Below are 25,601 nucleotides of genomic sequence, written 5' to 3' on the forward strand. Positions count from 1 at the left end.
TCCCCAAAATCTAGTCCTTTCCCAGTATCACTCCACTGGACTAGTGAAGAGCTTGCCAAATTCTTAACAATGCTCCAGCCAGTTTCCCTCAGGAAGGAAACAAAGCACCTGGTCCCAAACTCCCCCACACCATCCCAAACTCCTCCACCCCAACCCAAAGTATTCTATCCCACTCCAAACTCCTCCATCCTACCCCAAACTCCTCCATCCCATCCCAAACTCCCCCATCCTACCCCAAACTCACCTATCCTACCCCAAACTCCTCTATCCCATCCCATACTCCCCCATTGTAATGGTCTGTCCTATCTCTTTAAGAGACAAGCCACGCCCCCAATTGACCTTCAGCTTCCAGCCTGAGTTCCTTCCTTTCCCAGCTCCCTCTCAAAGAGGCAGCTTCCATCTCTCTGTCCCTCCTCCCCACCCCCGCCTCTGCTCTTCTCCCCTTCCCTTCCATAACCTACTAAATAAATATCCAACCTCACCCTGCATGGTGTACCTATCCAAGACTCTGTCTCTCACCTGCTGTGTGGCTTCCTGCCCAGGATCAGCCGCCTTTGGAGACCTGCTGTGTGGTCTCCTGCAACATCCCTGCCTGGGACAGTGTTTCTGCCACTGCAGCCACTTGGGGATCTGCAGCATTCTTAATTAATCCATTGCATCCCTCCCACCCCAAACTCTTCCATTCCATCCAAAATCCCCCCACTCCATCTCCTCCATCCCACCCCATCCCAAACTCCTTCCCCTGTGCCTCCAGCCAGCTCCCAAATACTGACATGGAGCCTTATATTAATTATGAAAGCTCAGTCTTAGTTTAAGCTTGTTCCCCCCCCCCCACCCAGAAGTCCCTCCTATACCTCCTGCCTAGCTATTGGCCATTAGGTATTTTATTCCACCAATCACAGCAATACATTTTTCACACAGCATACAAATACCCCACAACACAGTCCATTAAGGTTTCCAAGAATACAGAGCCAACACACAAAACAAAGTCGACTTTCCTGGTAGGTGATGGAAGAATGTGTAAATGGGAACTACCAGTTGTCATTAAATATAACACTTAGGGCTACACAAGGAGAGACGGCTCAGCAATTATGAGCTCTTGCTGCTCTTGCAGATGACCATTGTTTGGTTCCCAGCACCCATGCAGGACAGCTCACAACAGCTCTTAACTCCAGCTCCAGGAGATCCAATGCCTCTAGCCTCCATGGGCACCTACCCGTATATGTAAGCACATATGTGTACACACAATTATTTTAAAAAAATAAACCTTGCAGGACGGTGGTGGCACATGCTTTTAATCCCAGGACTCAGGAGGCAGGGGCAAGTGGATCTCTGTGAGTTCAAGGCCAGCCTGGTTGAAAGAGTTCAAGGCCAGGTTCTAAAGGTACACAGAGAAACCCTGTCTCAAAAAACAAACAAACAGGGTGCTGGAGAGATGAGTCAGAGGTTAAGAGCACTGGCTGTTCTTCCAGGGGTGCTGAGTTCAATTCCCAGCAACCACATGGTGGCTCAGAACCATCTGTAATGAGATCTGGTGCCTTCTTCTGGCATCCAAGCATACAGAACACTGTGTACATAATAAACAGATAAATAAAGTTTATAAAAACAAACAAAAAACACAAGCAAAAAAACTTTAAAAAAAATACCCTTGATTATGTCTGCCCATAGAATACTCAATGCAAGCCACAAATATGACCTCTTATGGAGTTTTCAAAGTCCTAATAGCCACTTTAAAGGAAGGAAAAAGTTAAAATTATTTTAATAGTATTTTTTCTTTAATCCAACACATGTATAGTGTTACTTTAAAAAAATAACCAATATAAGAATTATATTGTGCTATTAATCTCCATGAGGAGTCTTCAAAACATGAGTTTATACTATTCAGTGACAGCATATATCTCTAGTCTAGAGGACACAGCCCCAGCCCTCACTAAATTTCTTTTTCCACAAACATTAAAGCTAATGGCTCCCAGGACCAAAGCTTCAAGTTGTCTAGCTGTGCCTCAGAAACTGTATTCCAGCACCCCCTACTGACAGAGCCCTAGGCGCCATGAATCACAGTGAGCCTAATTATCTGATTAAGGACATAATTAACAAATTTGCAATTCAGGCAGGAACAAAATGATCAGCCTCAGTACAGAAAAGGTCAGACTCCCCCACTGCTAACTCATCTGTCCATCTCTCCACTCAACACTTAGCAGAGTTGACTCTGCAGCAGAATCCATTCCACATGCTAGTATCCTGTCCTCTGGTGGCTTAGTCTCTTTTGAGGGGAGGGGTGTGGGCATAAATGGCATTTATTTCAGATTTTAAGTTTGCAATAAATAAACAAAAGAAGAAAATACAGAATAGAGAGTAGAACAGAGATTTGGTTTCTCAGAGGTGGCATTTGTGCCTAAGAATGCAGTAATAGGCAAGAACGGGTCCATGGTTTTTTTTTTTTTTTTTTTTTTTTTTTTTGAGACAGGGTTTCTCTGTGGTTTTGGAGCCTGTCCTGGAACTAGCTCTTGTACACCAGGCTGGTCTTGAACTCACAGAGATCCGCCTGCCTCTGCCTCCCAAGTGATGGGATTAAAGGCGTGCGCCACCACCGCCCGGCCGGGTCCATGTTTTTTATACAGAGACTGTAACTAGACAAAGTTAGGGCAGGCAAGCTAGGAGTTTTCAACAAGGAAATTAGCAAAGAAGCAGGCAGTAAATCCACACAAAACAGGGACTGTCGGAAACAGCAAGTGATCTAGATGTTGTTTGAATTAAAATCTGATTTATGATTTGTCATTTTTAAAAGTCCTCTGTGTGGATGAATGGTTAAAATCTTGTGTGTGTGTGTGTGTGTGTGCGTGTTGTGGAAGGAGAGAGAGGAGCTGGAGGCGGCTGCTGTTGTCATGGTGAGAGCTGACATGGCTGGGGAGAGGATGATAGGGGTGGAAGCCACTAGATCAGATTTACTTCAATTCATCAGCAAGTTCTGTCCGCTCTACCTTCAGAATTAGGTTATAGAGGTTAGATTATATTTTGAGTCTGGCAGAACTGGATGATAAATTTGAAGGGTAAAGAAAACAAAAAATATGGTCAACTGTCCCGACTTTTAGGATGACCTTGTAGGTTAAATGGCGTGCTATCTGCTGAATATGTGAAATCCCCTGGCCCTCCTGTTTCCAGTCCTGATGAGCAGTGCTAGCATCCCTGTAGAAACTTCAGATTCATCCAAGAAATCTATCCTGTCCAAAGTTCCCAAATCATATCACTTCTGTCTCTTTACCATCTTTCAAGTCTGTCCGTGCTTCCTTTCTACATGGTCTTGGACACCAAGACTATGAACATGGCTTTCTTACTCTCCAGGTGTCAACTCTAATCAAGTATCAGACTTCACTCTGTTCTTTGGCTGAATACCACCCAACCATCTTCTAAAATAGTTTAGCAGTATCTACTGAAGTGTAACCGGACACGTCCTGTTGGTCTGGATGCTTCATGCGCTAAGCTGGTCCCGGTGTGGGGTAGAGGCACATTTAAGAGTTGGCTCTGATGATGGTCACATCACCAGGAACGGAAAAGGGACTAAGGTTGCCTCTCAAGGTGGGTTCCTACAAGAGCATGTCATGATAAAATAAGTCCATCCCTTGTATTTGTTTGGCTCTTCTGCAAACAGCCATTTCCCTTCCACCATTTTGTGTGGCAGCCAAGTAGGCCCTCATCTGAGGCCAGACAGATGGGAATGTCTGCTCTTGCAACTTTCGGTCTTAAAAACTCCCTGAACAAACCAAACCCCTGCTCCCTAGAGCGTATCCCGCCTTAGCTATTAGTTACAGCAACATAAGGCAGACTATCACACCCTTTGACTATTTCTCTTAGGATTCTGCATTACAGAAATAACCAAAAGAAATGAAAATGTAAGGACAGGATTAGTTGTCAATAAAAGAGACTGTATAAACCATCATATGATATTTTAACATTCTATATAGCTCTAATTTTTATATATTATATATTGTTTCTGTAAAAATTAGAGCTATATAAAATATATAATTTATATAAATATATTATATATATTGCTTCTGTAAAAATTAGAGCTATATAGAATATCTATCTATATCTATATATATATAATATGGCAGTATATATAATTCCACTAATACAGAAGGGGGCTAAAGGCATTGAAGATGTTGGAATAAACAAACTGTCAACTGTTCCTCAGAACAGTGAAATGGGGGTAGGCCGATGAGTTCTCAGCTCTTACTATCTTTATTTCAAATTGGGTGATTTTAAAACATTAGACACATTTATGTAACAACGAGACTATACAACCATCTCGTATGTCTTAACATGATTCAAGAGCCTGGCACTTGTACTCTTTCTAGGCTAATTTCATAGACTTTTACATTGGGTAGGCGATAACGTATTTTAGTATGAAGGGAATCGTGGGCTGACACTCGAAACTGGGTCATGCACCAGGCCTAGCAGTTTTTTAAGTGAATTCGAAAGGCTGCCCTGGTGCTTGGACATAAAGCTCTCTCTGGAGAGGCCAGTTATCTGCTCCTGCATGCACTTAAAGGAACGAGGGAATTGGCCCATCTCTCTAGCTCTCCAAAGGAAGATTTCATTACCTTCCCCTTTCTCAATCCACTACAGGCTTAAGAGCTATCTGCTAATCCTGTTCAGTTTATTTCTTTTATAGCAGGATGGAAAAAAAAAAAAAAACATGAACAGACAGTGAGTTTACCCCAGTACCAGTTTCTTTCTCAAAGTCTTCCTTTTCTGGAGAGAATTTTTAGCTATTAAAAAAGCGACAGCAGCCCTGCTATTAAAGGTAACATAACTTTGATAAAAACAAAGCGCAAAACAAATAAGGAAGTGAATCGTGCCAGTCTCAAAAATCTGAAAGGCTTTTTCTTTATTCCCAGTGGTGGAGACAGCCCAAGGGCTGGATGATAGGCACGTGCTCTGCCAAGCTCTGCTGAGTTTAGCACTGAGTGTCCCTTCCAGCCCTCAGGTGCCTTTTGATGGTTGGAATAAGAAACTGTTATTATATACTTTTTTTTTTTAAACACTTGAGAATAAAGAGAAAAAAGCAACACATCTGATGTGGGATTCCCCTCTACATGCTGTGAATGCCTTTGGTTAATGAAGAATCTGCTTTGGGCCTATTGCAGCACAGAATAGGGCAAGGTGGGAATTCCAAGCAGACAGAGGAGAGAATAGGTGGAGTCAAAGCTTTGAGGCAGCCCCGGGCAAGCCTAGGTCTCCTAGGGCTAGGGGAGCTCATCACCTTAGTTTTGGGGGGGAAAAGTAAAAGTGATGGACCACCAAGTGATACAGTATATGGATATATTTCAGTGGAGGAAAACAGCGTGAAGGAAAAAAGAAGCCACAGCTACCCTCACACACTCACCCCTACATTAGGGAGCCATCTTGATAGGCTCCTTTGGATATCACAGATGCTGTAAAGGAACAGGAATATATTAAAATACATGAAAACTTTCCAAGACCTTTGGGGGAAAAGGATGATGTGGGAAGAAAAAGGGAAGCTGAAACTTCAGTTAAACTTCATGGCAGAACCTCTAAGGAAGGTTCTTACAGAAAAAGCCATAACACCATCCCCCTCCCCCATAAAGCCCTTTCCTGATTCCTCCTGCCCCCCCACCCCAGTGGCAATTCACCGACAACACAGACTGACATTAATGGAACCCAGGAGAACCCATTCAAGTGGTATAGATGGAGAAACCAGGGTAGCAAAGAGGTAGGGACAGAAAATATAAGTCCCTTGCTCCCTCCTCTTTAAGGACCAGTGATTTCCCAAAGAGATGGCACAGAAGCAGTCTTTTCATGCTGAGTTCCACGAAAACCTTAAAGGCAGTGGAACGGTCAGGCTGCGTTGACAGCTGACGTGAGCATAGTGACAGGACAGCCAATCACACCCAGAGAAACTGTGCTCCTGCCTAGCTTCACTGTAAGCTGTGGGTGGTTATAATTCCTAATATGCTGCATCTCTCTTGACTACAGGTAACGACATGTACTTGATACCTATGGGATAGGCCTGCCCTCGCTGGGGTTCAGAGGCTGAATGCTGGCAGCACTCCCATTCCTGGTGTTTCTGCCACTAACTGGCTTCTCTTAACAAGCTACTGAGCAGCGAGAGGCAAACATGCCTGTCTGACAAAATAAGAGCAGGCTCTCCTGAGGTTTGTTATACATGTTATTGAAATACAGAGGCAATAGTAAAAATTTACATATTAAATGATATTGTCTTACTATTTTAACTTGATTAACCTGGGAAATAAACACGAGAAAAAGAATACACCTAAAAGTCTTAGCATTAACATAGAGTTTGCCTTTGTCATTACACATATAGTTTGTCATTTCTACATATAATCCATTATCCACGTGCTAATTTCCAAAATGGGAATCTCTTCTATAGTGTAACACAGAGATCACTGAAGATCCCATTCCCAGTACTTTCACTCACACACTCATCCCTGACTCACGTTTGATCCAAATGATCAAATGTCAAATCAAACAGCTAAGAGTGTCTTGCAAACAGCACCAGCAAGTGAGAATTCTTTTACATGAAAGACAATATTGGATGGGCAGCTTTTCTTCCTAATGCCTTATGAATACTGTGCATTTTCCTCGGAAGTGCGACCATCTCTCCAGTCTAATTCGAACACTGCTTTAATCAGTGCCTTTATTAATACATTTTCCACAATAGAAAAGCACACTCATACACATACTCATATAAAATGTAATGAAGTTTCAACATTAATCATGGTTTAAAAATTAACATTTCTAGAACCATGAAAGCTTAAAAAAACAAAATTTAAAAGTTGAACAGTTTGTATATTTAAGATAAATACATAAAAGGTATTTTAAGGCAATTCATTGCCCCCTTCCAAAAGAGTTGCAATAGCATCCAATCGCACCTATGATATTAGATGATGGCCAGAAGCCTCTGACATCTTTAAATGGGAAGAGGAGTCATTCTAGCTATGTTCCAAAATGTCAGAGCTAGAAATGAACAAATTTTAAACAATAATAAGTCAACTCAATATTCAGTCATCCAACAACCAGGTAAATGAATCATCACTTTATACAAGGCTCAGATACTCTAAAATGTTCTTCGCTTCACACATATACTACAAAACAATAATTAAAAGTCACAATGCAAGGGGAAATACTATAAGATGTAACTGTTGTAGACCTTATATGAGAGTCCTTTACTTTGGAAGTTCTGCCTTGAGGAATAACCCCATGCTAACAGGCCTATGTTCCTTGAGGTCAAAATGCTCAATGACACAGGAGCAGCACTAGGGTACGATGTCTGTAAGACTCAAAGGAGAGACACAGGCTTGATGGTGTAGAGAAGAGTGAGGGAGAGCGGCGTAACCAGCCATTCTACTGCTTTCTACAGGAACGGCTCCCTAATCAAGAGCACTGGCAAAGGCCTAGAGAACAGGAGGGAAGTGGGACCAGGCTCAGCTAAACATGGAGATGTACAAATCATACTGGAGCAGTTGTAAGGGCTGTCCCCATGCTCTCAGTTCTTCGATCCTGGACACAGCCTCCTTACCCTTGTGCGTGCACGCTCTCCTCTGACTTCTCCAGGAGAGCATGGCTACCTGCTGTTCTCTATAACCCTGGACATGTGTGCGTTCTCTCCTCTAACTTCTCTTTCTCTCTTCTATACTCTCTCACCACTTTTACAGGTTGACCCCAAACTCAAATTGGAGAAAATATGAAGTATTTGGGGCTCCCCTAAGCAGCAATCGGCTTCTTGGTAAGCTGCTTTGGTTGCAGAACTACAAGGAATTGTTTCAAATGCTTGACCAGGAAACAGTTATATTAGGGTAAGATTATCCGAAGAGGGGTCTGTAGGTAGACAGGAACATTTCAGTCTGAGTGAGAAAAATATGTTCTAAAAATGAAGATAAGGAATTACGGAAAACTATTAATACTTTAGTAATAAGAGGGAAGGGAATACTCAAAGCCTACCCACCTGTCTTGGAAGTTTCTGACATTTAGAAAAACTAAAAATCAACCTTTCTCTCCTGTTATGCTTTTGTACTAGATTAACAGGTGCTTTACATCAGGAGGGCAGGAAGCCACTTAAGCACCTGTCGGGAGTCTCTCTCTGAAATGAGCTAACAGAGGGGAGAGCAGGAAAGCTCACTCAAAGAGGTCCTCAAACATCCGCTGGCCCATGGCTATGTATGCCTCCTTTTCCTCTGGGGTCATCTGGGCTACCAGCTCTGGACGCTGGCTAACTTCACTGTAGGAGAAGGGACAGCCAGCCACCATAACAACGGGGTCATCCGCTACTTCCTCAAACTCGTCGTCTTCCTCGTCCTCATCCCGATGATGGGGAGCCACAGCTGCTGGCCGGGGCGGGGAGTCATCATCCGACTCACTGGTCTCGCTCTCCGAGTCACTGCCATTGGCAGCAGTCACTGGCGCGGATGCTCCCACCGAGCCGGCTGTCGCTGAGGAAGTCTTTTTCTCATGAATGAGTAGAGCTCGCATGACCTCCTCATTGTCATCAGGCCCTGCGTGGGCTTCCTCACGCTCCTGAAATGTGTCCACATCGATGCCACCTGGAAGTTAAAACCCAGAAAGTCACAACCCCACAATGCAAAGAGCATTCATCTGTAACTAACGAAAAATAGACCTCAATGTGCTCTGTTTAAATTGGTGACTAACAGTGCAGACTTCACTGGCTCCATTTTCTGAGCTGTTGTCCTACAGAATACCTAAAATGTTCCTTAACAACTAAACCTTAAGTAGCACAATGACTAAGTCCAAGTCCAGGAAATTTGCAGGTTTACATGCATTTACCTGGATGTGAAATCTCCCGCTCCCCATGAGCTGCACTATTTTAGGAGGTGACAAAGAGCGCACCTTCTAAGACTCTGGGTTAGAACATGTGGGACAGCAGCCGTGTACAGGGGACAAGGGCACAGCCCTTCACCTTGCTCAGAGTAAAAGCCAGAGGCCTTACAATGGCCTATAAAGTGCTACCTTCTCCTGGCTACCTACCTCTTCCTGGTCCCCCGCCCCCCAACCCTTATCCATACTCTATTCCAGCTACGGCTGGTATTCCTTGTAAAGACAGGGCACACTCTCTCAGGGGTCTGCACTGCCTGTTTGCCCTGAAGAGTCCTCCTCTACTGTCCCTCCATTCCCTGTCTTCCCCCAAGTGCCACTTCATGAGGCTGTTTGTGCCCGGCACCCATCCTCTAGAACAGAGACTCGGGCCGACTGCCTCTGTTACTTCTTAGGGATGTGGAGTCTGCCACAACAAATATGTAGTTTCCTTATTCACTGTGACCCTATTCCTGCACCGGGGCAATACCTGCCACATGGTAGGCACCGAGTACGAATTAACTAAATGAATAAAATGGTAGTTTCATTTTCCTGAAGCAAACTGCACAAACTTCAAACTCATTCAGAAAGGTGCGTGTAGTACCCATACGTGTGGACAAGGAAACACTAATGCACATAAAAATAAACAAATCTTTTAAAAACAGAGATTTACAAACTTAGTTCTTGTTTTGACTGAACTGACAGTACAAAACGCTGGCTGTTTTTAATGCTTATTGCTCAAATTCACACCATAAATTTTCAATAAAACCAAGAATTACTCAGGCATTGTCCTTTAAGCCAATTTAATTTTTGACAAAATCCATGCATGCTATAGCCATATTCCTGACTTCTTATTCTTACCTTCCTTCATCTCTTCAGAACCATACGCCCCTTGGACAGTGCTTTCTCTCAACCAAATGGGCCTCTCTTTGGCAGATTTCCCCTCCAGCGAGGTACGATGAACATCATCTTGGTCATCCATATTAATGACCACATTCTGAGTATATAAGTCTTCATAAGAGGGGCCTTTGCTGGTCCATGCTTCCCGGTGGTGCCCGCCTGCCAGGCCGGCAGCCCCAGCAGTACTGGCTGCTCGGTCCTTGCTGTAGAAAAAGATTAAAGAACAACAAGAAGAAAAGTTAAGGTCTGGGCACTGAGCATGAAGGGCTGCTGGAGAGAGGGCTAACGCAGTAGCAGTTTGAACAGAAGCTGCCTAGTTATCCGGCAGGCATGCTTCAACAACTCTCAGCGAGCTCTCTAGAAAACAGGGTGGAAGCTGTATGGATTACATCAGACTTAAACTCTGCAAACACTGCACCTTCTCGCATTTGTGAATAACCAACGTTTAGAGATTGTAACATGTCCATTAATTTGCACGGGGGAAAAGGGCAATGAAAGCCTAAAGATACTAGTCTGGCAAAGCAGCTCCTAGTCATATTTTCCAAATAAATCTTTCCAAAATAAAGATTACTGTATTTTAAAAATATTTTCCTAGTTTAACTTTAACCTAGGGTGGTTTTGTGTGTGGCCATGGAAGAAGTTAGGAAGTTACTCTACAGCGTCAGACCTCAACTTAGAATTAACCACCTCCTCCTGCCACTCAGGACAGAGCGCTCTTCAGCATACCAGTGCACCTTTCCGTTTCTACAGCTATACTATCTGCCCTCCGCCATTCTCCTCCACACAGGGACTCTGATCTGTTTCTTGGTCTGGTTTGCTCTTTACTTCTACGGCCTTCCTTGCCTGCTGGAAGGCTCTAAGCCTGATGGGTCCTTCTCTCTCCAATCACTGGGCTTCCCCATTTCTATGAACCAAGCTAAGTTTGCCTTCTCCCTCTGCTTCCTATCTTCCCTGCTTTAACGTTTTCGCTCTTGCTCTATACTGATTTGTCTCTAACGTGCCTTTCAGAGGTCTCACTCCACAAGCAATCATGCTTCCTGAGATACCTGCTCAGTCCACATCTCTTGTGATGTTTGTCCAGTGCCACGGGTACTCTAGACCTTATGATTCCCTCACCTTCTCTCACAGTTCTCTAAGTCATTTCCCTGCATTCTGCTAGCCTTTTGGAAGCCAGCTCATCATAAATCTAAGCAACATTCGTCATAAGTCACTAGGAACCACCATCCTTGCTGTTCTGCTCACTAAGTCGCTTTCTTTCTTCCTGGGACCACTTCAGAGCCCCCTGGGCTGTCTGTCACATGTTGAACTGAGGTTCCTCTCGTGTACCTGTGTCCAAGAGTCTGGCGGCTGCTTGTCTCTATAACCCTATGCTTCTGACAACTCTCTATAGGTAGTCTCGGGCTTACCTTAGCCCTCCCGCCCTGCCTCTCGTTCCTACCTTTCTCCCTGGGACCAGTTCTATCCAGTCTTAATACTTAACTCCTCCCTACTGTCTCCTTGCTCCCACTAAGGATCTGACCAAATAGATCCACTCCATCTTTATGTCTTGCTTTGTTAATATCTCACGACACTATTGCAAGCACTGATTTCCCTCTACCTTCTGTTCCTTTCTGTATTCAAATGATGTTGCCTTTTGTGTTGTTTACCACTTGCCTCAATTTGGCCGTATCTCACTATACATTCCACCTCCCTTACTGTAATCTGACTACTTACTTCAGTGTAGCTCGGCTTTTTACATTGCGTTCCCCCTTGGCATTCATGGTCCTTTCATTTTCCCGTCCTGATCCATTTTTGGTTTTGTGCTTATCCTACATGCAGAGTTCTCCCTACTCATCTCACCGTTTCCCCAACTCCTTTCAATGCTATGCTTTGTCTATCCTCAGCCAACATCTTTGCTTTTTCTATCTGCCTCAAAAGTTGCTTCCAGAATCAGCTAACTCCAGGCAAGAGAGAGAAGAAAGGCACAGCGCTCCGGTGTGAACCTGTCTTTACTTTATTACTGTTGTTACTTGGTCAACTCTCTGAGACTGTTTTTCTTTATACATAATCCTCAACTCAACCTCATAGGGTTAACTTTGAAGACTATCTCATGCAGTCAAAAGAGGTACTATGAAGAGAGAAAGAAGAAAATAGAGAGAAATGACAACAGGAATGAATGAAGAAGAGCACCCTTAAAATCTGACTTCTGGTATCCTTTTACAGAAACTCAAGGTAGATTTTTTGCAGCATCAATTAAATGGCAGTAAATATTTACGTCTCACCAATGAGTTGACTTACTGAGTTAAACCTCAGCCTACCTGTGATGTGGTCGGTAATGCTTCCCTACTAACTAGGACTCCTCAATTTTTGTTTACCATTTTTACTTAAATGTTAACAGCTAGTTGCTCCAAATAACTTGGAACTTTCCCAGCCAAAGTGAAACTTAGCTGGTCTGAATACCAATTATATAATTTTATCCCCCTTATCAGATATTGATTTAAGATAAATATACAAAGTAATTCTAGCCAGTAAGACATAGGGGAACAGATAAGATAAAGGATGTTTTCTAGGAATGTTTCTACAGTCATACTTAAAATAAGACACAAGGAAAGGATGCCATTTTCTCTGCATTTGGATATTTTCATCTGCCGGTAATCAAGACAGAGATGGTGACCTTAGGGCAGTTCCCTTCCTAGTCTTAGGTGGATGATACACAGGGAAGAACAAAGATGGAAAAAGAAATCATAATTGAGCTAAGAACAGCACTAAGTCAGAGCCCACGGAAGACAAGTTATCACAGGTAAAGGCATCCTAACTGACACATGGTATTAGGTGTTAGTCCACAATAACTGAGTTATAGAACTCTCCATACAACTGGGAAGAAATGCAATTAGCTCAGGACTCCCTATTTAACAGTAAATAACAGAGGGAATTAAAACAAAACATAGAAGGATCACTAGAAAAATCATGCTGGGAGGCAATCCAGACCATAAGACAAAAATATGTATTCGCTTCTATGTGTACGTTAACTGTTAGGTCTTTGATAAGCAGCCTACAATCCACAGAACCACAGAAGTTAGGTGCAGAGTAAGGGATGGGAGGGTAGCAAATGTGATCTCCTTAGAAAGAGGAGACAGAGAGGAACGACACAGGGCCTGAAAGGAAGATCAAACGGAGAGGGCACGGGAAGGAGGGGTACGCAGGGAATCCAGAGGGACAACTAAACTAAAAGCTGTCTCTCTCTCTTTCTCTCTCCCTCCCTCCCTCCCTCCCTCCCTCCCTCCCTCCCTCCCTCCCTCCCTCCCTCCCTCCCTCTCTCTCTCTCTGAGACTGGGTTTCTCTATGTAACCCTGGTCTGTCCTATAACTCATTCTGTAGACCAGACTGGCCTGGAACTCACAGAGGTCCACCTACCTCTGCCTCCTGAGTAGGGGCCGAGATTAAAAGTGTGCACCACCACCACCTGGCAGCTTCTTAAAGGGAGAGAGACCATGCCCCAATGGGCTGGTATCTCAGCGGCTATTGGCTGGAAGAACGGAAGGACCTCCCGCAACAACTGACTAGTGCTGATGGTAAGGAAGGTCCCTGCACGCTGCCAGAGGAGAAAGGGAAACACCAACCCAGCTACGAACACAGAAATCTACAAGGTGCCTGCCTGTAAGACACACTGGCGCAATGGCGGCACGTGAGCTGTGAGCGTAGCCAACCACTATCTGAATGGAGTTAAGGCCTACTCCATGCGACGGAGCAAACCATCAACACTGCCCTGGTTGGGGGTCAAGGATCTGAGACTGGGTAGGTGTGGATCTAGGGGAAAACTACTGATCTGCTAAAGGGCCATTGCCATAAAATAACTCCTGACAATATTCTGCTATACTAATGTATCAGTGCCTTGCTCAGCCATCATCAGAAGCTTCCCCAGGCAGCAGATTGGAGCAGACACAGAGACCCACATCTGGACAATGTGCAGAGAGTGAGAGACTTTGGAACAGGTGGTCCTACATGGGCTGCGTTGTCTCATTAAATCCCTCCCCTCAGTGATCAGGGAACTGCAGAAGACGAGGCGGAGAAACTCTAAGAGTCAATGCGGATGAAAGACACCAACGAAACAGGTCTTCTAGACATAAGAGTACTGGCAAACAGATGAACTCAGAGACTGGGGCAGCGTACACAATGCCTGCACATGTCTAAGCCACTGGGGTCCCAGTGCTGAGGAGAAGGGGACACATGACCCCATCTTTAACCCAGAAGCTAATTGATAATCACTCCAATTGATAATCACTCACAAAGGAAAAATTAGTTTTCTCCAATGGAATCACACCGCGTATATAAACCACACCTAAGGGCAGGCCCCATGCCTGCCAACACAAAATGAACTCAACAGCATTTTTGGAGGTATTTTGTCTGATAAAGCTTTCTCTGGGTTTTTTCCTTTCCCCTTTGCTTATATATTATGGTTTCCAGTTTTGTTTTAAAAAATTTTCTATGTATGTGAATATGTGTGTCTCAGCATCCGTATGTATTTCTTGTGCCTTTTCTATGGCTTTTTTTTATGTTTGTTTTGTCCTATTTGTCCTATAAATTATTTTATCTTATATTGTTGCTGTTATTATTATTTAGATGTTTATGTTTTCTACTGAGAAAAAGAAACACTGTGGATTTGTGTGACTGGGGAAGTGGGAAGGATTTAGAAAGAGTTGGAAGAGGGAAAACCAGAATCAGAATATACTGTATGAACGAAAATCTATTTTCAATAAAATAAATAAATAACGAAACAGAAACGCCAAACCCCCACACAAATATAATCGTAATTGTGAGCTCTAGAGTCAGGAGCAGGGTGGTGGATATGAATTCACCTTAGTATCAGGAAGAAGGAAAGGAAGACAGGGCAGAACAAGAGAACACTCCCTGACACCAGTTCTCACTCAGGCAATTCAAAAAGCAATCTAACTCCTATGGATCAGAAAGATGGCTCAGAGGTTAAAGGCATTTGCTGCTCTTGCAGAGAACCTGGGTTCACTTTCCAGTACCCACAGGGTAGCTCACAATGACCTGTAATTTCAGTTCCAGGGGATCTGACACCTTCTGGCTTCTGTGGGCACCAGACATATATGTGGTGAACTTACATACATGCAGGCAAAACATTCGCACACATAAACTAAAAGCACAATGTCTTTTCATGGCATGGTAGAACCAAGCCTGCCTAGTGATTCAAACACCACAGCACATTGAAAAAAGAGGAAGGAGCCACTGTAGCAGTATTAACTCGCGGGTACGCTATACCTTCAGAAGACTAAAACAAAATGCTGTATGCTCTCACTCATACATAAGCCCTAGTTAAATGTTTACATATGTGTGCATGTGAGTACACACGTGGGTGTTGGTCAAAGAACTAGAGAGAGAACAAAACTAGGAAAGAGGAAAGAGGAGGAAACTGTGTGGGATGCAATGGTGTCTGTAGGGGCTGGAAGTGGAGGCAGGGGCCTGGTAGAGAAATCAAGGCGGAGGGTCAGTAAAAACAAAGCATGTATGCAAACACTCTAGCAAAGCGTACATGCTAATATAAAAGCAAACAAAAATCTACAGGAAAATGCTGTATTCCTGAAAGAATTTTGACCTTTAAAAGTTGACTACGAGCCAGGCAGTGGTGGCACACACCTTTAATCCTAGCACTCAGGAGGCAAAAATAGGTGGATCTCTGAGTTCGAGGCCAGCCTGGTTCCAGGACTGTCAGAGCTACACGGTGAAACCCTGTCTCGAAGAACCAAAAAAATTAAGAAAAATTAAAAAAAAAAAAAAGATGACTAAGAAAATGTAAATATTCCCAAGAGGCACAACTAATTTAGGATTAGATATAACTGGCTAAGTGCCGCAGGCCTCCATTCTACCACATTCAGTACCAACAAATCTGACTCAGGCACAAGTTAATAAGACAAGCGCAGCAGAGCTGAGAACCTCTGGGACATTCAGTCTTCAGTCTCTGGAGCGTGCATTCTGGCCCTCCAAAATCAAAACCAAAGCAAGGTGGAAAAGGTCAAGGCACAGGCTTCCACTCACCTCTGCTTCAGGGCCGGGATTTCTGTGGGTTCCGGTTCAAGTATCTCATAGGCCAAGTTTACATCCTCTGTCTCCCGAAGCAATGCATAAATGGGCTCAATTTGTTCATTAAATCTTGCCAAAAGTGTGCGAGCATCTTTCTTGGGCATTGCTGATTCGTCTTCTTCTACCTCTGTGTGGCAAAAGGTACAGCGGAAAGTTCCTACAGAAGAAGTCAATCTCAGGTCAGAAGTCTGCCAGAGAAGCCTTAGCTCCATGCCTCCATCAATGTTTTAGTAAAACTTTCACACCAAAGTGTCAGGAAAAACTGTACAATGATTATCTATATACCTACCATCTAGATTCTACAATTTTCTAAAATTTCTAAAATTTCGCATTTACCAGGCATGTCCATCTTTATACATGCCCATCATTTTTACGCATTTCAAAATTTCATCCCCAATAGCTTTTGAAAATCACATTTCTAATACATTTATATTTATTTTAACTTACAGCTTATTACTTAAAGCTTAGTGCTTCCAAAAGTTTTTTTCATACATTACACATCTGAATTAGTATTTTAGAAAATGCCACATAAATACCTAAAACTAAAAGCTATTCGTGGTCCCAGGCATTGCCACGGGGCTACTTCTTTCACTTGTGTTTAGAGTTTTTAACTGTGTGTTTGTGCACACACACACGTGTATGTGCAGGTGCCAGTGAGGACAGAAGATGGTAACGGACCCCACAGCTTAAATTGCAGGAGGCTGTGAGCTGCCTGACATATACGCTGAAAACTAAATGCCGATCCTCTTCCGCAAAGACATGGAGTGCTCTTATCCAATAGCCACCTCTTTAAGGGCTATTGCTTAGTGTTTATAAACCATTTATATTTAAAGAAATGCATTCAAGGCAATCTCAAAAGAAATTCAAGGAACTTATTTTGTTTTCATATCCCTTACATTCAACATAGAACTGCAATGATCTCTAGGTTCTCCTCCCCAGCCCTGGTTCCTGTATCCACCCTTGTTATTACCCTAACCTCCTGATCTAAAGTCTATTTGATAGCTCAATCTCTAACACCTGCAAAGTAAAATCAAGGCCCTGTAAAATTTGGTTCCAAAATATTATAACCCAGTCATAAACACCCATGGTTAACAAATCCTTTATTTACACAGTGTCACTTCTAAAGTATGCCCTTGCACATTTTGATCTATACACTAATTCTGGAAAGGGCCAGCAGAACCAAGGCTCTCAAGGAATTTATAATTTGTCAGAGACATACAGCTAATACAGGAAAATAACAGCGCCGTTAGCTAGGACTATCCATGATGGATAGCATCAAGGTCACCCAACTAGCTGGGTGATGGGAGGAATCAAATCAGCTCAACTATGATGCTAACTAGTGTCTTACTACCTACAGTCTGCACTACTACCAGACGTGTGATTCCAGTTTGGCCTTACTCCCAGGGACATGCAATTCCTACAGAACTACCTGAGGGATTAAGGAGGATAATTGAGTACTAGTGCAGGACACATAACAAAGACTATCTCCTCCCCTCATTCCAGTAACAGAATAAACAAAATAAGCATTTCTATTTCAGCATGACACCAAATCCTCCAGACATTTTCCCAATTGAATATGTTTCCAGGCCTCCCACCCGCATGGCCAAGAATAAGTGAATGCTTTGATCACTCACCACTTCTACAACATTATCTTCTCAATTTTGTACACGTATCCCCAGTACAGGAGAGGACAGACAGTACCTCAAAGCTAGGAGGCAGCCCAGACCTTGTGGCTAGGCTGTGGTTGGTTGGTTCGTCAGAAAGACTGTCACATTAAATGTAACCATCAAAGAAGTGAATCAGAACCAAGTCATGTAGACGCTTGCCTGATAGACGACATGGACTATGCAAAACCATGGACAATTTCCAGTGAATCTAAGTTACTACTGACTCTCTGCCCATCAGTTTTACCCTTTTGCTAATCTAGCCACATACATAAGATATGGCTATTAAATCTATTAAAACACCCCATCAAAGAACTAACCCCATTTTTCTTTAACATTTTAAAGTAATATTCATATGTGTATGTGTGTATACAGTCACATGTAAACACCCATATACACATCATAATGTATACAGAAGTCAGTTCTCTTCCCACCCTGAGTGTAGGTCCCACTGAGATTCTCAGGTTCAAACTCAGGTTCTCAGGTTTGGAGGCAGGTACCTTTACCCACTGGGCCAGTCAGCAAACATATAAGCCCATTTTTTGAATCCTCTAGAAAATTACCAAAGTCTCTCAAGCACCATGTTACTAAAACAGTTGAACACACCTCATGACATGTAGTTTCTCTTGCATGTGCAAATTTAAGTGTTTGCTATATGCACGTCTGACTAAAGAACACAAAGATTTTGGTGTCATCAGGGCTGGGAGGACAGCTCAGACAGTAAGTAAAGTGCTTCCATTGAAAACATGAGGACCCGAGCGCAACCCCATAACCCAGGCTTAACAAAGAAAAAGCAGGACGCGTAGCATGTATATTTATAGTTCCAGTACTAGGGAGATAGGCAGATCCCTGAGGATCAGCCTGCCTAGCCTACGAGACAAGTCCCAGGCCAGGGAGACACTCTGACTTTAAAAATATAAAATAAAAAGGGCGGCGTCTGAGGAACCGACACTACAGGCTGCACGCTCTGCATACAAACCAACATGTACATACAAAAGACATGAGAATAATCAGCTGGACAAGAATACCAATGTTATAAAATAAGTAATTTTCCTTTTCTTTTTTGATAAAAAAACATCATGTTGCTTTTAGATATCTGAATATATGTTATTCATTGACTGTTAAAACAGATATGCTTTAGAAGCCCACTTACTACAACTACTGAAAGCTCAAGAGAGGCTATCAGACTAGAAAATCAGATAGGAGGGTACAAAACATAGGGGTGGTAACTAATGCCCAAGTAGATCACATATCCAAAGAGACTCGGGAGAGCAAGTACAAGAATCAAGAGACAAACTCAAGGCAAGAAAGATCCTTAAAACAAGAGATGACAACTTCCCGTGGAAGAACAACAACAACAACAACAACAAAAAAAAAACAGGATAGCTAAAACAATCCTGTACAAAAAAGAACTTCCAAGATATCACCATTCCTGATTTCAAGCTCTACTACAGAGCTATACTAATAAAAACCACACGGTATTGGCATAAAAACCGACCGGTGGATCAATGGAATCAAATCAAAGACCCAGAAGTAAATCCACACACCTATGGACACCTGATTTTCAACAACAAAGTAAGTCAAAAATTATACAATGGGAAAAAGAAAGCATCTTCAACAAACGGTACATGTAGAAGAATGCAAATAGATCCACACATCTATCACAAAACTCATTTGCACAAAACAAGTCATAGTCAATAGAAGACCTCAATATAAATCTTCAGTGTATCGGAACCTCATAGAAGAGAAAGTGGGAAATAGCCCTGAATACATTTGCACAGGAGACAACTTCCTGGCAGGACACCAATGCACAAAGACTAGAATCAACAATTAATAAATGGGACCTCATTGTCAACAGGACAAAACATCAGCCTACAGAATGGGAAAATGTTTTCACCAACAACATGTCAGACAAAGGACTAATATCCAAAATATATAAAGAACTCAAGAAACTAGACATCAACAAACCAAACAATCCAATTAAAAAATGGGGCACAGACCTAAACAAGAGAATTTTCAATAGAGGAATCTCAAATGGCCAAGAAACACTTAAAGAAATGTTCAATATCCTTAGCCATCAGGAAAATGCAAATCAAAATGACTCTGAAATTCTACCTTACACCAGTCAGAATGGCTAAGATCAAAACTACAAATGACAATTCATGCTGGAGAGGATGTAGAGTAAGGGGAACACTGTTCCATTGCTGGTTGGAGTGCAAACTTGTACAGTCACTTTGGAATCAGTATGGTGGTTTATCAGAAAATTTCCCAGTTTAAAACCTCAATCCACCACAAGACCCAACTATACCATTCTTGGGCATATACCAAAAGGATACCCAGTCATACCACAAGGACACTTGCTCAACTATGTTCATAGCAACTTGATTTGAAGTAGCAAGAACCTAGATGTCCCTCAACTGAGGAAAGAATAAAGAAAATGTGATCCATCAACACATTGGAGTATTCAGCTGTTAAAAACAATGACATCATGAAATTTGCAGGCAAATGGAGGGATCTAGAAAAAAAACATCCTGAGTGAGGTAACCCAGACTCAGAAAGACAAACATGGTATGTACTCATAAGTGGATATTATCTATAAAATAAAGGATAGCCATGTGACAACCCACAATCCCAGAGAGACTAGGTAACAAGGAGGGTTCACAGGAGAGGCACACGTCCAGATCTTCCTGGGAAGGGGAAATAGCAGAGACTGGTGTTTGTGTTGCTTTCATTGGTTTAATAAAGAAACTGCCTTGGCCTTTTGATAGGGCAGAAAATTAGGTAGGCGGAGTAGACCAAACTGGATGCTGGGAAGAAGAGCAGTGTGGCAGATGCCATGAAACTCCTGTCTGAGACTGACGCTGGTTAGGATCTTTCCTGGTAAGCCACGACCTCGTGGTGAATACAGATTGGTAGAAATGGGTTAGATCAGGATATGAGAGTTGGCCAAGAAGAGGCTAAATATAATGGGCCAGGCAGTAATTTAATTAATACAATTTCTGTGTGATTATTTCAGGGGATAAGCTAGCTGGGCGGCGGGACGCAGCCCGCTCCCCTTACTACAAGAGACTTTATGAGTGTACGGAGGGCAGGTGTGGATGAGAACATGACCAGGCTGGAGTGGGGAGGAGGGTCACGGTTGGGACAGAGGAGGAGAATACTGGAGGAGACTACTGAAAAGGGGGGTATTTTGGGGTAAAAACCTGGTGCAAGGGAATCTCCCAGGAATCTACAAGGATAACCCCAGTCAAGACACCTAGCAGTAGAGATGTGTAGCCTAAACTGGCCATCTCCTGTGATCAAGCAAGACTTCAAGGGGAGGGAGTGGGGAACCAACTCAATTTACAGAACCTTCGAGGTCTGTCCTGCCTATGGGACGTGGCCTAGCAATTGAGGGAGTGGTCAACCAATGACTGGTCTAGTCTGAAACCCATGCCAGGAGAGTAAGTCCATCCCGACACTGCCTGGCTGGGTGACCCAGAGACCTAGGATAGAACCAAACCGACTGGAGGAAAAAAAAGTCAATGAAACAAAGCCTAATGATACTCTGCTATACACACAGATCGGTGCCTAGCCCAATTGCCATCCGAGGTTTCACTGAGGAACTGGTGGAAACAGTTGCAGACCCACAGCCAAGCATTTGGCAGAGCTCAGGGAATCCTGCAGAAGAGAGGAAGAAAGGATTACAGGAGCCGGAAGGGCCAAGTACACCACAAGAAAACCCATAGAATCAACTAACCTGGGCTCACAGGAGCAAACTGACAACCACGGAGCCTGCATGGGACTGGCCTAGGCACACTGCATATATGTTACAGTTGTGTAGCTTGGTCCTCTTGGGGGACTCCTAACAGTGGGAACAGGGGCTGTCTCTGACTCTTACTGGCTTTGGGACCCTACGCCTCGCCGGCTTTAATACAAGGGGAGGTGCTCAGTTGTACTGCAACTCGATGCGCCGTATCATTTTTGTTCACATCCATGGTCCCCTACCTTTTCCTGAAGAGAAATGGAGGAGTGGATTGGGGGTAGGGACTGAGGTAGGGTGGAGGGAGGAACTGGGAGTAGAGAAAGGAGGGGAAACTGAGGGCAGGATGTAAAACAAACATAATTAAATCAATAAAAATGATGATGATATAAGCAGAGGGCAGGCTGGTGCCTTTCTGTGTGGGAGTTTGACTAAAACACTGGTGGACGCATGGTGGACTCTGGAAGGCTTCCCGCCTCTGACCTGAGACTTGAGTTTTCTAGGAACTTTCCACTGTACCTTTTGCCACATAAATACCTAAAACCAAAAGCTGTTGGTGGTCCTACGCATTGCCAAAGGGCTATTTCTTTCACTTGTGTTTTTTTTTTAAGAGTTTGTTTTTTAATTGTGTGTTTGTGTGTGCATACATACACATGTATGTGCAGGTGCCTGTAAGGCCAGAAGACAGTAATGGACAGGATGTTGTGAGCTGCCCGACAGAGATGCCGAAAACTGAAGTCAAGTCACGTTACAGAGAACACACCAGCCAGATGGTACAATGGGAGCAGAGAGAAAGGGAAAGCTACACAATACTGTGGACAACGTTGACAATGATAGGATTGGCAAGGAAAGGGTTACATATCTGTTCTCACAAACTATTAAAGAAAGCTACTTTATAAATATTCCCATGTATTCATCAGAGGCAAGTCTGTATAATATTGTCCAAGCTTGACATATATGGGAATAAAGGCTTAGAGATACTAAGTTTACTTACATTACATCTTGAAAACAAAAACCATTAAACCTTGATTCAAAACGCAAAATGTCTGCTTCCAAAGACTAAACTCATTGTACCACCTGAATTACACACCCCTTCTCCAACATACTGTCTCTGCCAGCTCTAATCTAACAAACTTGCCCAGAGCCACTTGCTTTGGCGCTAACATGGAGGAATGGGATGTCTTCCTTTAAAGGCAAAGCTGTATAAACTATTAAACTAGGTAACTGCTTCTAAAAGTACCTTTAGTTCTCTTTGATAGTCTCTGTAGATGATCACCTTCAACCTGTCATCTTAGGTCCTATGTTGGTGTGGGTGTTTTAGTTCAACAGGTATTTAGAAGCTGTGGTTGACCTTACTTTGCATTGCTTATTCTTGAATTCCTCGCATATATTGCATACATTATGTTAATATGAAGACAGGAGACAGCTTGGAATAGTCAGAGAACAATGAAAGCTGGCACACCACCAAGAACCTCTCTGAAGTCCTTACTTGTCTTTTGTTACTAGTCTGCCTTTCAGTTCTGGTCGACTTTGAAAACCTGGTCCTGTATTATTTTCCCATGTAGATACTAAGCACTCTTCTTAAGAAGGAATAGAAAAAGGAAGAAATTGCATCTAAGAGTTTAACAAGCATTAAGTGCCCATCACATGGCTGGCATTTACTTAGCTGACCGCTAACCTATTATGTTTGCTAGAAGGATCAAAGTAAATCCAGTTGCAAATAGGCATTTGAAGTAGGGAGAAAAAGACACTTTTACAAATAGGCATTTCAGAACCATTTTAGGACCATTTATTTGATAGTACAGCAATGTCCTAGCTCTGTAATGAAGGTAAGTCACACATCAAAGAAAATGGGAAAGGAATTTCTATATCATTTTAACTTTCCAAATATAAGAAAGGAACAAAACTGAATTCAGAGTAGAGAAGGGTGGAGATAGGGACTTATGGCAAAGGGGTAAAAGAAAAACCACCAAAAAGGTCAATAGAAGTCGAGACAGGGTTTCTCTGTAGCTTTGGAGCCTGTCCTGGAACTCACTCTGTAGACCAGGCTGGCCTCAACCTCACAGAGATCCGCCTGCTTCTGCCTCCCGAGTGCTGGGATTAAAGGCGCGCGCCACTGCCACCAGGTGAGACACAAGATCTAAGTGCTGAGTACACGCTGGGCGAGGCCTGCACCTTGCCTGCCTCTCACAAGTATCACTGTAACTGACACTACCCATTGAGTATTCAGCCAAGGGAACACTGAACACAAAGCCAAAGCGAAAAACATGTTTCCCATCCTTCGTTTGACAAAGGAGTGCTTGGGATACCCATAACCAAGAAAAGGGGCAGCAATAATAAATGATGACACTCGTGGAGGCAGCAAAACTGAAATCCCCAGACAATTAACTACTGAAGATGGTATTCCTCCTCCAACTACAGACAAACAAAGGGCTCTCTACCCATCCGTGCCTGCTGTCAAACATTATCAAAGGTGTCCATCAGACTGAGATACCATTTAGTCATTTCTCCTTTACTTTTAATTTAAAAAAAAAATTAAAAATTTAAATTTTTTTAAATTACAAAGATTAAATTTAAAAGTCAAAATAGGCCCAGCTACTCTGATAAAGTGCAGTGCTGCATGAGTCATCCCCAATGCAGCCCACATCCTCGAGGCTGGATAGGCAGGGGGCGATCACATGACTACTGCACAGAGGCCTCGACCAAAAACAGTAGGTCTGATGTCCCCACGGCTTTTCCACATTATGCTTTCCTAAATCCAGCCAACCCTATTCTGAGCTATCTTCCTGGTACTCCTATTCTACTGGCAGGCAGTCAAGATAAAGAAATATCAAGCCAGGCGGTGGTGGCGCACGCCTTTAATCCCAGCACTCGGGAGGCAGAGGCAGGCGAATCTCTGTGAGTTCGAGGCCAGCCTGGTCTACAAGAGCTAGTTCCAGGACAGGAATCAAAAGCTACGGAGAAACCCTGTCTCGAAAAATAAAAAAAATAAAAAAATAAAAAAAAGAAATATCAACTACGGATAAGTATTATGAAGAAAGGGAAAGGAAGAAAGAGAAGCAGCAGCGAGAAAGGGGGATACCGCTTTATTCTTGTACAGGAATTCAAGGGAGTCACCTCTGATATGGTGTCATGGCCCCACAGCATCTGGGCAGTGAGGATGGTTCTTGCGAAAAGGCAAGGAAAGGCATCCCTGCTGCTCACAAGATACAAGACGGCTGCTGGGAACGTGGGTGAGGGGCAAAGCCAGTCCCAAGCCTGGAAGACCTTATGACCTCTGACAGACTGACCTTTCTAAGGACAAGGTTTTGGGGCATTCCAAGAGACAGCTGCATGACCTGGCCTGCTCTTTAGGCTACACTTACTTCTCCAGAGCACTATCCATTCCTTTGTTACAAGCTTTAAGAGTTCATTTAGGGGGATACATATATCAAAATATTAAGTCAAATATTGAAATCTCAAAAAGCCACCTTTTATTATATCTGATTTTCAAACTACTTTCCTAACACAAGTGGCTTCAGTTTAATTGAATATGGGAAAATAGATGAAAAAAATTATTATTATCTACCACACATAACAGCAACATAGTTACACGTTTCATAATTAGTGTACCAATCACAAAAACTAAATTAATTCATCCCTTAACAATTCATTGTAAAGCACCGCAAAAATAAATATGTACATAAAAGGCAAAAATAGGGTAAGTTTAGCATTTTTTGAAATTGAGAAGATCTTAATGTACTGATGATAAACAAAATACAATCCCTACCCCCAGGCTTTTGTCCTCCTGCATATGGACGTTTATCTAGCCTAACCATCAACTATTCCTAGGTTCTGGAACTCATTATAAAGAGGTGGAATGTAGCATGCCTGGGGGAAGAATAAAAAATAACAACGTGAACTACAGTGCTTAGATGACTGCTAAAGCTTGCAATACATTTTCTAAGTTAGGCTTCAATCAAATTCATCTCAAAATACAGCAGCCAGGCAGAAAGTCTGAGGTTTTGACACATCTGAAAGACAATAATAAACTGAATATGATGCCAGAATCAAAACCAGAAAGCAACTCTTCACATGGAAGCTAGCGCTTATGTCAGCATCAACATACAAAAATAAATTCTAAAACTAGAGCGCTCCGTGCTGGAGAGATGGCTCAGAGGTTAATAGCACTCAGGTACTACATTCATGTGCACATACTCCACCCCATACACCGGCACATATACACATAACTAAAAATAAAATAAATTGTTTAAAAGTAGCAGAATTTTAAAATTAAAAAAAAAACCATAAAGATTTGGGTTGTGCTTAACTCTTGTGCGTGTGCTTATGCATGTGGTGTGTGTGTATTTGCAGATGCGCAAGCC

At 42.9% G+C, this 25,601-nt stretch overlaps 1 protein-coding gene across 2 annotated transcripts in view; it reads right to left on the bottom strand.

The window, feature by feature from the left end:
- Positions 1 to 6,636: 6,636 nt before the first annotated feature.
- Positions 6,637 to 25,601, bottom strand: part of Gtf2e1 (general transcription factor IIE subunit 1) — a 29,480-nt gene continuing 10,515 nt past the window's right edge. For both annotated transcript variants that reach the window (XM_057765819.1, XM_057765820.1), the window contains exons 3-5: positions 15,787 to 15,988; positions 9,712 to 9,953; positions 6,637 to 8,582 (exon numbers count right to left, since the gene is read on the bottom strand). In XM_057765819.1, the coding sequence (XP_057621802.1) occupies positions 8,158 to 8,582; positions 9,712 to 9,953; positions 15,787 to 15,988 (869 nt within the window). In that variant the 3' untranslated portion in view covers positions 6,637 to 8,157. The remainder of the gene's footprint in view (positions 8,583 to 9,711; positions 9,954 to 15,786; positions 15,989 to 25,601) is intronic.

The sequence above is a fragment of the Chionomys nivalis genome, chromosome 3, assembly GCF_950005125.1.
Source record: "Chionomys nivalis chromosome 3, mChiNiv1.1, whole genome shotgun sequence".
In the NCBI taxonomy this organism is placed as follows: Eukaryota; Metazoa; Chordata; class Mammalia; order Rodentia; family Cricetidae; genus Chionomys; species Chionomys nivalis.